We start from the raw sequence: 16,222 nt of genomic DNA, 5'->3' as shown, positions 1-16,222 counted from the left end.
GGCTGGTATGCCAGCTGTGATGCTACTTGGAGAAATCGGACCTGACCTCAGTCACTCATGCTTTGTTAGCATCCAGATTGGACTACTGCAAGGCACTCTACGTGGGGCTGCCCTTGAAGACGGTTCGGAAGCTCAGCTTATTCAGAATACTGCCATAAGGATGCTCATGGGTTCAAATCACTTAATGAGTATCCTACACATCCTGTAGCAGCTTCATTGGTTACTGGTCCGCTTCCAGGCTAGATTCAAGGTGCTGGTCATGACCTTTAAAGCTTTACGTGGCTTGGCGCTGGGATATCTGTCAGACCGCGTTCACCCATATGCACCTGCCAGGGCCCTCTACTCATCATCTCAGGCCCTGCTTATGGCCCCACCACTGGCGGGAACTAGAGATAGGGCCTTTTCAGTTGTGGCCCCTTGGTTCTAGAACACCCTCCCTGTAGCGCTTCGCCATGCTTCCTCCCTCAATGTTTTTAAAAAACTAAAAAAAAAAAATTAAGAGGCTTTTTAATGTTTTACCTGTTGCTTATATCAGATAGGTTCTTTAGTTCTTACAATTCTTAGGGTTTTTTTTTGTTTTTTGAAACATTTAATTTGAAATTTTAAAATCTGTAATTCTGATTGTGGTTTTAGCTTGGATTTTTAACTTGTTTAGCTTAATTTGGTTAATTTTATTAGTCTGATTTTACATTGTAACTATTTTATAAATGTGGTGAACTCTCCTGAGCAGTAGTGTACTGGAGGGGTGGGCTATAAATATTTTAAATAAATAAAAATAATAATAAATCTAGATTTAAATTCAAAAAATATGCATTTAATAACCAAAATCTACCCTTCAGTGTTGGGGATCAATTTTATCAAGGGTTTCATTCATAAAAGTTACATTTTATTAGCACCAATATCACTAGATGTTTATTAAAATGTGTCACTTGAGATAAGGCTAGCCATTTTCCTTACAAAATTAACCAAGTTGATACTTCCTTGCTCTTTTCTGTGTTTTGTACATGTTGCAGAAAAATCGTAGGTGACTGTCCAGATGTCAAAGCCTGGATTAGCAAAATAATCACTCTGCACTAGTCTTTTAAGGGCTGAGTAGTTGCCATTGTTTTGCACTGCATTTTGATAGGAAATACAGTGCAGTGCGCTCTTTCTTTGCTTCCAGTCCCTGGTCTAGGAAGGAAAGAGCAAACTGTGAGACAACAGAGATCTGCCATTGTTGCTAGATGATAGATGGGAAGGACAAAACCACTGCATAGCAGAGCATCTGGAAGACAAATTGGGATGGGATGACTACCCAGCATTCCATACTTGTAGATTTCCCAGTCACCTTGGAGCTAACCTACGTATTCAGCCCCGTGTGCTACTAACTTCCAGGGTGGAATATGGCAATGGTGGGTCTGTCTTGCAGTGTGGGTCACTTGCTAATCACCTGTAAACTGGAGAGTGGAGCTGATTTCAAGTGTCAGAGTTGAGGGTGGGTTGATGAACTCTTTGCCACCACCACAGCTCTTCCTGTTACATGGTTTTTCCCTCTAGCTTCCTTGACTCATTTCTGAGTCTGTCTGTTGAACAGCAATGATTCAGCAGCCCTCTCAGGCCTACTGCTTTTCCACTTGAAACTGCCTCCCCTCCTTTATTTGTGTTTGGCAGTGACCCACATTGGGAGAGAGAGGTCTACCACCATTACATGTAGTTGCCTTTAGAATGGAACTGAAAATAACACTACAGCAGAGTGGAATGCCACACCATATACTTCAGGGTGCATCTGGGACAATCATTCAGTGGAACTGCATGTTTAGTTGTTGGCAAGAATCCTAATGACATGCAGCTATAAACCCATTAGGGATGTGCAAACCAGTTCAAATTTGAACCGGTTCGATTCGATGGTTCAAATGCGAACCAAACCAGCCATCAGGTTCAAGCTGCAGGTTCAAATTCGAACTTAACTGAGGGGGTTCGGTTTGAAGCAGTTTGAACCACCAAAAGTGGGTGGGGTGGTAGCTGGCACCCATGGGTGCCTATCACCCAACCCCCAAATCAATTGGACACTCATACGATTTTAATGAATTGGGGGGGGAATCTCATAGGGTATAATGGAACTCAAACCAGCCCATTATTCCCTATTGTAGAGCACCCATGGTTGCCAACTACCACCCAAACCCCAAAGCTATCAGACACTCCTATGAGTTTTATGAATATTTGAAATATGTTCAATTTTTCTCATAGGGTATAATGAGACTTGAACCAGCCCATTATCCCCTATTGTGGAGCACCTAGGGGCACAAAGGTGGGGTTGGTGGTAGGCACCCAGGGGTGCCTACCACCCACCAAGCCCCAAAGCAAGTGGACACTCCTCCAATTATTGGTGAATTTTTAAAGTATTTTTGAATTCCTCATAGGGAATAATAATAAGGATTCCAGCAAATGTATCACTTCATTTAATAATAAGGATTCCAGCAAATGTATCACTTCACATTGCGGGGGGAAAGGGGTGGCCTAGAGCAGAGTGTGGTGGGTGGTAGTTCCCAAGGGGGACAAGGAAGCTACCAAGATTAATTGAAAGAAATTGGGCAAAGGGCTGGTTTTTAAGTGATTTTTGAAGTTTACGTGTCTTTAAGGTTTTTCTCCATAGGGAAGAATGAAGGTTTCACCAGCCCCATAAATTCACTTGCGGGGTGCTGGGGTGGCCCAGAGCAAGTGGTGATGTAGTGCACAGAGGGTACCAACCACCCCCATGAGTTGCTAACCCATGCGGTACAGGGTTTTGTTGTTTCTGAGGTGTTCTGAGTGTAGATTCTCTGGTAGCAAATGAGGGTGGATTCATGGTTTGTCATTGAAAATCTCATTTGCTACCAGAGAATCTACACGGAGAACACCTCACATTTGCTGGAACCCCATTATTCCCTATGAGGAATGTCTGATTGCTTCGGGGTTTGGGTGGTAGTTGGCATCCCTAGGTGCTCCACAATAGGGGATAATGGGCTGATTCGAGTCCCATTATACCCTATGAAAAAAATAATAAAAAATATTTCAGATATTCATAAAAATCGTAGGAGTGTCTGATTGCTTTGGGGTTTGGGTGATAGTTGGCACCCAGACTCTCTATTCCTGGTGGTGACTGGGACTAGTTCAGAAACTCCAAACAATGGAGTTGAGCAAGCTGCTTTTGCATGTTGTGGCCATCAATGTGTTAAAAAAAAGGTGGCCTTCCTGTAGTGAGAAATCAGTTCTAAATGCACTCAATTTTAAATAAATAAATAAAATTATTGAATAATGTTTGATATAGCATGTAAGGATGAAACTTTGAAGTAGTCAAAACCAGTATGGTTTGTAATTTAACTTGCAATTATAGCCATTATTTTAAATGCATATCTGTTAGTAGTTTATACTAATACATATAATGCAAGTTGCATTCATGTTCTTTTCCTTTCTCAAAACCCTAAAGCTTGAATTTGGTGTAATTTATCACTGCACTGAAGAACGTTTATACACTGGTAGAAGAGGTCAAGGGGCATATTGTAATGACAAAAGACTTCAGGTATCAAAAGTGACAGGTTGGTTTGGATTTTGTAAGCACTCTAACGGAAATATATTGTGTATTACAATTTATTTATTTATTTATTAAACTTCTATACCACCCAACCTTTCATCTCTGTAGTAGAGACACTTCATGTAACTCTGGCTCTAATTATATTAATAGTAAATACATATAGTGTTCTACACCAGACTTTCTCAAATTTGAGTTTTAAGAGGCTTTTGTAAATTGTGGTAAAGTACAATTTTAATGAACTACGTGAATTTTGAAGATATTTCTCTCTTCCCTTTCCCTTTTTTTATTTTTAAATATTGGGGTATATATGTTTTCAGATATGGAGATTAGGGTGATGTGTGTGGGTGGGTTTTTTTCTATTTGCTTATGCTATAAATTTTAGTTGTATTTGAAACAAAGCAAAAAAATTAAAATTAAATGTGGTAAACATGGTTATAATAGCACTGATCCTGCTTGATATTTTACGACTGGGCAGCTCTTCAGTGGCAGGTGAGTGAGTATAAGAGGTTCAAATAACTGGTGCTGACATGAAGAGTCTCCATATGATTAGGTCAAACTACCTAAAAAGCTACGCTCAGATTCTGGAGCTGCTGCAGGAATACTATTTTAAGTATTCCTGCATCCACTCCATGTTGGGGCTGTGATGTCTGAAGCAACCCATGCTTTAGAGTGCATTAGTCCTGAAACCCTGCAGCTCTGCTGGCATTCCAGTTCATTTTTTAAAAACTCTTGCCTCTTCTTTAAAGAGAGGTGGACTGAATAAATTAGTTTGGAACTTCAAAGGTGACTAAGAACTAAAACTAGTGGAAAATATCAGACTGTTTTTTCATTTTGATGGGAAATAGGCATTCAAATATCAATGGGAATTTTTCCCAAGAACTTAATGCAATGAATTGGTCCTACACTACTAGGACTTCTGTCATGTATCTGCTTGTGGAGGACACAGCATTCAGATAGTCCATTGAAATGGCTACTAGAGATGTGCAATTTGAAATAGCTACTAGAGATGTGCAAAAAATGGAGGGCCTGATTCAAGGGCGAATCGAATCAGCCATGATTCAACGTGAATTGATTTGTGTTGTGGGCATCATTTTGCCTCTGTGTTTTTCCCTTGCTGATTTGCTTTCTGGCACTAGCTTCTGATTGGCTTGAGATCTCCTTGCTTCTTGATTGGCTTGTCATTCAAATTTTTGGCATGGGCAACTGTGCCCCCATTGTCTGGGGGGCAGGGGGGGAGGCCAAAGGAGGGTTTTTGAGAATGTATGGGTTGCTTGGAGGCAGAGAGAGCCATTGCTTTTGTGTTTCAGGAGAAAAGGATCAAAGAGAGACTGCAACGGCATGGAGAGCAGAGTGGTGGTGGTGGTGTGGGCTTTCCTGGCTCCCCGTGAGTGAGGAGAGACAGATAGAGGCTTATCTGGCTCACTCGATTGTTTATCTTTTTAATTTGCAGTGCTGCCAGCAACTGTTTTTTGCCACCGCCGCCTCCTTCTTCCTCTTCTTCTTAAATAATTGTGCCAGCAGCACCAGTGGCTTTAACTGGGTTCTACTTGGAACTTTACTTATTCTTGCTTGTAACCAGCCCCTCCCAATAAAGCTTGTTTCTTTATTTGGGGGAGATTTGATTGGTCTAGCTTCTGTGTGTGCACCACAATGCTATAGATAGATAGTACTGTGTGCTATATAGCACCCAGGTAGTACCCTGGTCCCACACACCCTTAAAGACGCTTCTTCTTTTCCCACTCCCACATCAGAGTTGAGGCTTAAATTTTTAAAAACCCCAAGATGTCCAGGAGGCTGGAACCAGGAGCAGGGTGGCAGGCAGAGGGAGGGGTGATGCTGCTGGTTGTGGTGGGAGACAGCATGGGAACTACTCCTTCAGGCTCACCTCTCCAGAGGCGCCTAGTCCTGCCTGTGGCAGCTGAGATAAAAGTCTGCGGGGGTGGGGCTTCTCCCCTGTCTGGGAAGAAGCTCTTCTTCCTGTGGCAGTGGAGGAGTCGGCTGCTAGCCCAGCCAGATTGTTCTTTCCATCCTCCCCAGTCCCCCATGGCAGTGTGACACCTCCCCATCTAAGATTGAGGAGGAACAGGAGGAAGGTTGTTCCAGGACTGAGGGTGGCAGTGGCCCCCAGAATGAACCAGCAGCCCCAGTACCACCACCACCAAAATGGTCCCGGACTGAGAGCAGCACGGTATGGGACCACTTGGTTCTGCCATGGTGATCCACACCATGCTGTCTGCACCCACTGCAGGACATGGGTCAGCAAGTGGAAGGACCCTAAGCGTCTTGACAGGGATGCTGCAGCACCTGCAACAGCATCACCATGCTCTTCTGGCAATCAGGGCCTGGTGTGTCCTCGGGTAGCAGAAAGGAACCTGCTCCTGCATCCAAGCAAGGAAAGTTGCCTCTGCAGTCAGTGAGCAAACGGTCTGTTCGCCCAGAGCCTCATCTCATCACCCAGGCCATTGGGGAGATGATCACTTTGGATGCCTAGCCAGCCATTCCAGGTGGTGGAGAATGCCAGCTTCTCCAGCTGCTTGCCCTTGACCACAAAATCTCCTCACACACCACCGTTAGCTGGCAGGTGGTACCCTCCCTGTACCGTTCATGCACGGAGGTTGTGTTGGGGCTGCTGTGTGCAGCAGCATCTGACACCAGCACTTTGCTGCAGATCCGTGGACCAGCTGCAGTGGGAGGCACACTGCTTTCCTGTCCCTCACGGCATACTGGTGGGAGCATGGGAGTGAGGGGACATCTTGTGGCATGACCAGCCCCTCCCATGCAGCAGAGCACAGGTGGTCTGTGCTGCATGTGGTGGTGCTGGACACTGACCACACCGGTGAGCTGTCGGTAGCCATGGATCGCCAAGTGGGGGAATGGCTGTCCAGGAAGCTAAACGTTTGCCGGCGGTTCATGGTCATCAGCAATGCCACAACATCACTAGGGCAGCCGAGCAAGCTCAGTTTGTGTCCATCGGGTCTGTGGCGCACACTCTGAACCTGGTAATATGGGATGCGCTTGGCTCTTCTGGGGCTGCGGCCAGGGGAGACATCCCTGCTGAAGGTGCTGGGCACCCATCCTGCTGCCACCATGGTTGCTCTTGTGGAGAGGCGCAGAAGATAGTAGCATTCTTCCACCAGAGTGAAAAGGGTATGCTCAAGGAAAGGCAGCTTGAGCTGGGCCTACCGGAACACCTGATACCTCAGGATGTTCCAACTTTTCTCTTGCTCTGGTACCTGCAGGAGCAAGATATGGACATCTATGCCCTGGCAAGAAGGCGTGACTTGAAAGTCTGTGACCTGTCCAACCAGGACTGGGTGCTCCTTATAAACGTTTTCTTGGCACTCAAGCCATTCTCTGTTGCCACAAACAACTTGTGTGCCAAGCCAGGCTTTGCCCGCCACTCTTCTCAAGAGGACAGTGGGTGAGCTCCAGACCTTGCTAACCACTGAGGAAGGAATCGCCTTGGCAGGTTAGCTGAGGACAGGAGTGGTGGATTGGCTCGGCAACCCCTAGGGTGCATCAGCAGCGCATGTTTTGTTCTGCCTATGTGAAGAAGGGCAAAGCAGTTACCCCTGCCCAGCTGCCCAGGTGGAGAGAACTCCTGGTTGAAGTGGTTAGGCAAACAGAGGAGAGGAGGCTGAGGCACAACCAGGAGGAGGATGCTAGAGTGGGCATTCCACCCCTAGTGCACATTCCCAGTCCAGTCCAGCAGTGTGGTGTCCCTGGCAGGGCTAAGTGAGCTGGTGGTTCTGCCTCTGCATTCCACCTGGCGGTTCATGGAGGAGTTCCTTGGCACCTTGCCAGGGGGATAGGAGGAGCCCATCAAGCCCTGTGGCAATGCTGAGCAATACCTGCAGAAACTGGTGGCAGGCCAGGAGATGGAGCTGACCAAGTTTTTGGCAACACATCACCAAGTATGGCTAGACTTTGAGGGTGGTTGCCAGATGGTTCCTATCATTCCTGCCAACCAGCATACAGAGTGAGAGAGTGTTCTCCATGGCTGGGGGCAAAGTTTATAAAAACATATAAAATGCTGGATGGCACAAATGATACAGTGCTAATATAAACAGATTGTTTAAGCTAAGTGCACCCTACCACTTGTTCTCTGGATCTTTGCCGGACTTGGATGCTTCTATCTAGCAGGGAGATTGTTGAGGTGGCCTAGTTAATAGCAAAAATGCATTGCTGAGGTGTATTCTTAAAGAGGCAATGGTTAGACTGCTTCTTAAGAAGCCTTCCCTAAATCCCTTAGTGATGGATAGTTATAGGCTAGTCTCCAATCTCCCATGGTTGGGCAAGGTGATTGAGAGCTCTACATGGGGCTGCCTTTGTGGAGTGCCTTCTCCTGCATGATCTGCACTGTACGTTAAGATCATCTTAGTTGGTCTGTCTCCAGTTACCACCACCGGTACATCTGGTGGCAACTTGGAAGCGGGCCTTTTCTGTAGCTGCTTCTGGGCTTTGGAATGCACTCCCAGCAGAAATTTGTAGCTTGATTTCATTGTTGGCCTTCAAGAGAGCCCTTAAAACCTCTCTGTTTGGCCTGGCTTCTCGGGGTTTTTTAACTGTTTTACTTGTTAATGGTTTTATACTGTTTTTAAATTGTTTTGTTTTTAATGGCCTGATTCACAGGTTTATTTTTGCTCCTGTGCCATTTGGATGGGGTGGTATATAAATGTGATAGGTAAATAAATAAATGTTTGGATGCTGAGATGGTGGAGCGGCTGGTCTTCCTCAAAGTCATCTTTCCCCTGCTCGGCTAATCCAAGCTGGCCTTGGAGGGTGAGTAACTCAGTGAGTCATTCCACCCTCTACAACACCACTGGCAGCTCGCCCCACCCTGGCCAACTCCAAACCTTGGTTTCTCAGGTTGAGGTGGTGACCACGGGTGCTTTCTATAAGCTTCGGCTGATACGCCAGCTGCGTCAGTTTCTCGAGATCAATGACCTCAAAACAGTGGTACCTCTGTTGTTGGTAACCTCCAGATTTGACTTCTGTAATGTGCTGTACGTGGGGTTGCCTTTGTACGTAGTCTGGAAACTGCAGTTGGTTCAGAGTGCAGCAGCCAGGTTGGTCTCTGGGTCATCTGAGAGAGACCACATTACTCCTTTGCTGATGGAGTTACACTGGCTGCCAATAGGTTTCCGGGCAAAATACAAAGTGCTGTTATAAAGCCCTAAACGGCTTAGGTCCTGGGTATTTAAGAGAGCGTCTTCTTCGTTATGAACCCCACCGCCCATTGAGCTCATCTGAGGAGGTCCGTCCAGTTACCGCCAACTCATTTGGTGGTCACACAGACAGACCTTTTCGGCTGCTGCCCCAAAATTGTGGAATGCGCTCCCTGCTGAGTTACGATCCTCCCCATCTCTTGCTATTTTAAAAAAAAACATTTGAAAATGCGCTTTTTTACCCAAGCCTTCTCAGGTTTTTAATTAAAAAAATACTGTTGGTTAATTTTATGGTTTTTAAAATATTGTATTGTGTTAACTTTTATATGTGTTATATGTTTAATTGTTTTAACTTTTTGTGTGTTTTAATTGTTGTTAGCCGCCCAGAGACGTAAGTTTGGGCGGGGTATGAATTAAATAAATAAATAAATACCAGATGTGTCAGTCTGCCCATTAGTGCTGCTGACACAAGCAGACATGTACACAGGCCACAGACAATGAGATATGAACTGATGCCCTGATGCATGTCAGGCTGTCAGCTGGGGCCCAGCACTAATCTGAGGCTATGGTGTTATCCAGACACAGGCAGGCGGCAATGTAAGCTTAGGCTGGAGAAGAAGAAAGAAGACTTCTTCTCATGGTAAGAGTCTAGAGCAGGGTTTCTCAACGTGTGGGTCCCCAGATGTAATTGGACTTCAATTCCCATAATTACCAACCAAAGGCCACTGGGGCTGGGGATTATGGGAGTTGAAGTCCAATAACATCTGGGGACCCACACATTGAGAAACCCTGGTCTAGAGGGTTTTTTCTTGTCAGACTATTGGTCCATCAGGCCATGACTGCTGCTCTGTCTTCCTCTCTCTCTCTCTAGCAGGAGGAATGGAAGGAAGGTTTGATTTTGTGGTTTTCCCCCCAGTATTGAGTAACTAAGTATAATATGCTTGCTATGCTCATTGTGCTATTGTTTGCTGTTAACTATCTGGTTTTGCTGATCTTGGATTGACAAAGGCAGAACTTGGGGGTGCCTGCCTTGAGTTGTGATTTGGTCTCTTTGTGAGATAGTGTTGTGGTGAGAAATTGACAGTGGCAGCTCTCCGTGTAATATTTCTTGTTGTTTGTTATGATGAGCTCCGTGTCTGGCCTTGAGACTAGCTTGTGCTTTACTCACTGCTCTGCAAACTGCATTCTACATTGAAAGGTATAATCAGTCAAAATGTGGCTGAAGACATTGTTCTAGTTGAGCTTATGGCTTGCTGGCTGCTAAGGGTGCTGCTGTGGCAGTTGTTGCAAGTAAGGACAGCCTCATAAGTGTGTGAGTGAGAGAGAGACTTGTGCCAGTGATGTTACTGTGTCTGGCAGTGGATTCTGGGTCAGTGATTCTTTTTTGGCCATCTTTGGACTGTGTTTGTCAAAATGTGGAAGGCACTGTGTGTGCTTCTGTTCTGCATGTTTTTCAAGGCAGGGTTGCAAAATATGTGTAAATTTTGCTTGTGTAGCCCATAGGGAACAATGGGGAGCTTGAATCACCCCATTGTTCCCCATGGATAGGTCCTAGGAACACCAAAGTGGGTGGGGTGGTATGGCATGATGGGTGCTACTTACCACCCAACCCACAAAAGAAATGTGCAAGCAGATGATGTGAAATTAACCTAAACCCCCATAGGATCCTATGGGGTTTGGGGCAAGTAAAAAAAGAAAAACTTTAATCACCCACTTACCCATTTATTTGGTCGGTTGGGTGGGAGGTAGCACCCATCATGCCCAACCCACTTGGTATCCCTAGGACCTATCCATGGGGAACAATGGGGTAATTCGAGTTCGCCATTATTCCCCATGGGCAAATCATGGATCTTTTAAAAACAGCAACTCCAGTTTGATTTGTCAGGTCAGCCATGGCAGTTTATGCGATTCAATTCAAGATCACATTGCAAAGAACTACACGTGCACATCCCTAATAGCTACTTAATGATGTCTCAAACTGCTTGCTCAGAAAATATATTTAACATTAGTTTGCAGTGCATCAACACTATGTTTCACCAACATAGTGTGTTAAGAGACGATCTGTGACTGGAAGGTTTGAAATGTATTTCCCAATAGAATAGCCAGAGGATCTAGAATTTCTTTTGATAAGCATCATTGCAGATTCTGTAACTGTGCTTTGAAGTACACAAGACTTGCTTTCAAATAAATACCTCAAGAACTGATAATGCTTTGAGGTCTTGGTTTTTTTGTAATTAAAGATGATTGCTAAACTACACACATGTATGCACACAATGCTTGAAAGGGAGTCTTACTTGAAACACCAAAAGACTGAAAGAAATCGATTTTGAAAAACTCTTTAACTAATACAAACTGGTTGGTTGTTTTCAGATATCTCAAAGGCCTTGGTTTTAACAGAGATTGGTCCAAAACGGGACCCCGAGACTTTGAAACTATTTCTCAGTAACATGGAGAGATTACTCAAGGCTCAAGCGCATGGGTAAGACTCATCCTACAAAATGCATAAATCTTTGGAAATAAGAACAACTCGTGTTAAACATCTATTCAAATCCAATGAAATTAACCAAAAGTTTTGCAGGCATTAGAACCACCATACTTTCTTGGAACGGTCTCCAGCATTGACGAAGGAAGTTCTCTCTTTAGTATTTGCATGGTGGTTAGAGTGCTCTCCAGTAGAGGACATGCAAACAGCAACATATTGCTGGTGTGTGTGTGTGTGTGTGTGTGTGTGTGAGAGAGAGAGAGAGAGAGAGAGAGAGAGTGCATTCTCTCTCTCTCTCTCTCGAGATATGTGAAATCTTGATGGGGAAGTTCTGTGTACCAGTTTGGTGTGCAGCATAAGTATTGTGCAAAAATGGACTTATTTTCTGATCTTTTCATAATTGGTAGGAACACATGGGTTTTCTCTTTTATTTTGATGATTGTTGTATGATTTTAACACCACTTCAAACCTCTTCTGCCCTGCCCTGTCTATTGTAGGGTTCGTGTAATTGGAAGTGCTACCCTGGCACTCTGCCATCTAGCATCTGGTGCTGCAGATGCATATTACCAGTTTGGCTTGCACTGCTGGGATTTGGCAGCAGCTACTGTTATTATCAGAGAGGCAGGTGGTGTTGTGATGGATACTTCAGGTAAGCAAAATATGCTTTCAGGAGTAGGAAGAATGGGCTTTATGTTCAGAGAGCAAACAAAACTACTTTCTGACTTCTATGTTCTGTAGCACAATGAGCAATTTCTTTTTCTTAAAAAAAGGAAAAACATGCACTGACTTCTTAATCTTGCAGCCAATTATTTGACTTACCTTGAGGGATCAAGCAGTCCATTAAATGTTGCTCCTTCGCATATTTCCATGAAAAGCAGGAACAATACCTAATGGACTATATCTTTATTCTAAAAAATAGTCTGAGTATTTACTGTGTCAGAAAGGAAAGGCTTCACATTACTTCCAATTCTAACTGATGTGTTTTCACTTTCCATATAGGCGGACCTCTAGACCTAATGTCATGCCGAGTGGTTGCAGCCGGTACCCAGGAAATGGCTACATTCATAGCTCAGGAAATACAGACTATTTACTATAGGCGAGATGATGAGAATTGACTGGACTTAAATGTTTCTTGGGAAATAACCTGGAACTACTTCACTTCCTTTCAAGATGGGTTGCTTATAGGGTAAATGGTTTTAACAGTCTGCTTCTTGTACTGTCTATATCGGAAGTATTATGAAACTATTTTATTTGCATTATAGGAAAGGTGAAGGGAAATTTTTAAAATTTTGTAAGCTTCTTGGCCCCTTTTTAATAATTTATTTCAGCTGTACTTTTTAAAATTTGTCACGGACATTCTAGACTTATTTAGGGTCTTGCCTCTGAGTCTGAAACAGAGGCTTTTAACAACACATGCAACTAATAACAAACTATTTCTTTCAGATCTCAGGTAAATTTGTTTTTGTTCTGCAGCAGGGGACAAGTAGTTTTAAATTGTGTGCCTAAAGAACTCTCATCCAACAGTACTTGAGAAAAATAGTGATTAGTCTTTTTGCTAAATTTAAAATGCATTGGATATATCTATAGATATTTACTGTTATTTATGTGGTACACAGAGTGCTAATGGTACATATCTTCCCAATTGTGTATTATCTTTGTGTAATAATAATGTAAATAGTCATGCTGATCAGAAGATGAAAAACTATTTTTTCCATTATCCAAGCAGCACAACATAAATTTAGCAGACTTCTTTCTTTCCTTTTTAATGACCAGAAAGATTCAGAAAGGACATCAATATTCAGCATAATATCAGGCCATTATGGTTTCAGCTGAAGCATTAACATTCAGCACAAAGCTAGTTTACTAATACCTAATCTTGCACTTGTGGCTTAACAGTACAATAGACGTTCTGGTCATTTGAATCACTATCATGGGACAAAGGATTTCTAGAGGATGGAGCCACAGCTTAGTGGAAAAGCATCTGCTTTGCATTCAGAAGGTCCCAGGTTCAATCCCTGGCATCCCCAGGAAGGGCTGGGAAATACTCCTGCCTGAAACGTTGGAAAACCACTGCCAGTACAGAGCTAGATGGTCCAATGGTCTGACTCAGTATAAGGCAGCTTCCTAGCTTTCTTATGTACTGGAGCCCATCAAATACAAGTAGAAGATAGGTTGCTGTACTGAGTGCTAATATTATTTGAATAGGACTTTGTGGGCTTGCACAGTAAGAACAGAGGTGTATTCAAAGGACTGAAGGGAGTCATCCAACCAAGATGCTAAAAACAGTGGCGGCAGAATCTTGGCAATGCTCATGCAGTTACTCATAAAAACCATGGGGTTTTAATAGTCAAGCCCTGCATGTAAATGGGATCTAATTTAGGCTTGGTTCTCACAAACTCTTTTACTACTATTGTTGAAGATCAGTTATCACATGACTGGATGCTCCTTCTATACAAAAAAATTCAATGAATACAGAAAACTAGCATGTTTGGAGTGAAGACTAGGCTAGAATCCTTCTCCCTCACACTAATTTTCTATATGCAGGGAGTTGTATCTGTGGAGGAGCATTCAATCATGTTCACCTGCAATCTGAAATATGCAGTCCAGAAAAGGTTTTCCTCATCTGATGTGAGAACTAGGCCTTAGAATCAATATGGAGTAGCAGTTACCACCTATAACTGTGAGGATTAAATGCTGCTCCTCATTCTCATCATCCTGACCTAGTACACTAGCCCTGATGTAATCTGTCTCTCACTAAGATTCCTCAGTCCTAAATACACTGTCTGACATGCAGAGCAGGGTTCTGAGGATCTAGCAAAATACTGTGTCCTTGCAGACAGATTCTTTCTGAGCAACAGGGCACGTGCACAGGGGAGGGGGAGTGTGTTCTGCTGGTCTCCTTTGCATCCGTAAGTGCTTTTTGTCTTCCAGAAACATGAGGGACTCACAGCCCTTGGGACATATCTGGAAGGACAAGAACCCTTTAAAGGACAGGGGAGATCACCCCCAACCTGCTGCTCAAGAAGCTTCTGGCTGCATTAAGAGTAGCCTTTCACTGCAAGGACACAGCTCCTGCTGCATCATTGGAATTCTGCTCTGGATACCAGCCACTAATTGGAAATGGATGCGGTTAAAACTAATGTTTAATTATATTCAGGATTGGGTTTTGAGTGAGTTATCCCAATACGTACACTAGGATTAGAAATTCTTACCTTTTTGTCAAAAGAAATATAACCAAAACCCTTGCTAAGTAGGTAGAGCTCTATTTTGCTGAGGCTTCCACTACTACTACTACTACTACTACTACTACTACTATCCATCCATCCATCCATCCACCTAGCCTATTTGGCTAGATGTGTGTTTAGTATATGAAAGCAAGTGCACAGCCCCCAAAAATATAAATAAAGAGATGCTTGTATGTTGCTTTGAGCACTCTAGTGTGCAAATTGATAAAGCAACTTGCCAATGTTATAACAAAAAGTGTGTAGAATGACAAGACATTGTTCCACGAACATAACTTTGTTGCTGTTCTGGTTTTTTGTAAAAAGGTACTACTGCATAAGACCCCAGTGCTAGGAGTGTACAGCAGGGGAAGCAAATCCACACATGAAATAACCCTTGTTTTAAAGTATCAGAATAATTTAGCCATATGATGGGGGCACTGCCATGCATCACTACAATATCCAATAGATGCCTGTAACTGAGTTGCTTGCTCAGTCACATTTCACACAGGAGTGGCAACAAGCACATTATCTGTATGGAATATCTTTGTTTTTCCAGGTGATAAATGCTGTAACTTGGGTTCTTGGTAAATGTGATATTTTCAGCAGAAGTGTCAAATGCATATAACTACTAAGTACTGTATTATGCCATTAAACCAAATTATGCAAAAAAAAAAAAAAAGGCCCTAAGAATACTGGAATCAATTTGACTTTTGTTTCAAAATGGTTCAAAGATTTCAGTGTAATTTAGTTGTTGGGAACAAACTCTACAGTTCTTGTGCCAATGCAAAACGCATGCTATATTTTAATGCTGGTCTTAGTTTACTTTCTGACTCAAAGCACTGTTGACACCTTTCCTGATAGATGTTTCTGTGCCTTTACCAGTGATATGTCCATGAAGAAATTTAACTCACGTAGCTTTCTCATCATTGTAACTTCCTGACTGGAAGATCTATTACTTTTTCTCCCATTCTGCAGGCACTAAGGTACAGGTACCTTAGTTAGGAAAGAAGTTTCACAACCTTGGCAGCTAGAACATAAGTAGTTCTGAAGCAAACTGGCGTGCCAGTAACGAAATGATTAGGACAGGATGTGCAAGTGCACCCTCACTGTAGACAGAGACCACACAACTATAAAAAAGACAATAAGCGCTTAAGCCCTGTTGACTTGGTAATTAGAACTAATGTAGCACTTTAAGTGTTCAAAGCACTTCCCATATATTGTCTTTACAACAATCTTGTAAAATCGGCAATAGCTGCATATTGCAGAATTGGAGGTGGTGCTGTGCATAGCTGAAAGAGAGTGACTTGCCTAGAACACCCTTGTGAGTTCATGGCAGATGCAAGATTTAAAAAAGATTTCCTGATCTGTTGTTTCGTTTCATAATCACTATTCAGCACAGCTACTTGGCTTCAAGTGACTAAGTTTCAGATTGTAGATTTTGTGCAAATTCTACAGGAGTTAAATGCATTCTGACAGGAAAAGGAAAGAAACTATAGGATGTAGTTTTGACTAAAGATATTTGAAGAGTCAAATGTATTTCCCCACCTTCCTCTTTGAAACCAGTAGTATGTGATTTCATGAAAGCTCAGTCTTGCTGTGTTTTTATACATATTATAGGGAAGTTTTTCATAGGAACATTATGTAGCAGAGGGAATGTACCCTGGTGAATGTACCCCTGCCAAACAAAATGCTAAATACAGAAATGAATCATGCTTTTGTGTAGCACCAATTTTTTTATACATAAAGAGTTGTTCCTTCTCAGTGTTGCAACATAAAGAATTCTGAAAACCTAAAAGTA

General features: G+C 43.1%; 1 protein-coding gene across 3 annotated transcripts in view; it reads left to right on the top strand.

Annotated features, from left to right (window-relative positions):
- The window catches only part of IMPA2 (inositol monophosphatase 2), a 24,920-nt gene extending 8,698 nt beyond the window's left edge, over positions 1-16,222 (top strand). For 2 of the 3 annotated variants that reach the window (XM_053248755.1, XM_053248754.1), the window contains 4 exons: positions 3,446-3,554; positions 11,089-11,197; positions 11,698-11,849; positions 12,200-16,222. In XM_053248755.1, coding sequence (XP_053104730.1) covers positions 3,446-3,554; positions 11,089-11,197; positions 11,698-11,849; positions 12,200-12,315 — 486 coding nt within the window. In that variant the 3' untranslated portion in view covers positions 12,316-16,222. The remainder of the gene's footprint in view (positions 1-3,445; positions 3,555-11,088; positions 11,198-11,697; positions 11,850-12,199) is intronic. The other variant, XR_008306788.1, reaches the window with a different exon arrangement.

This window comes from Hemicordylus capensis, chromosome 4 (genome assembly GCF_027244095.1).
Source record: "Hemicordylus capensis ecotype Gifberg chromosome 4, rHemCap1.1.pri, whole genome shotgun sequence".
NCBI lineage: Eukaryota > Metazoa > Chordata > Lepidosauria > Squamata > Cordylidae > Hemicordylus > Hemicordylus capensis.
The sequence above is the reverse complement of the archived record's forward strand: the minus strand, read 5'-3'. Positions and strand labels throughout refer to the sequence as shown.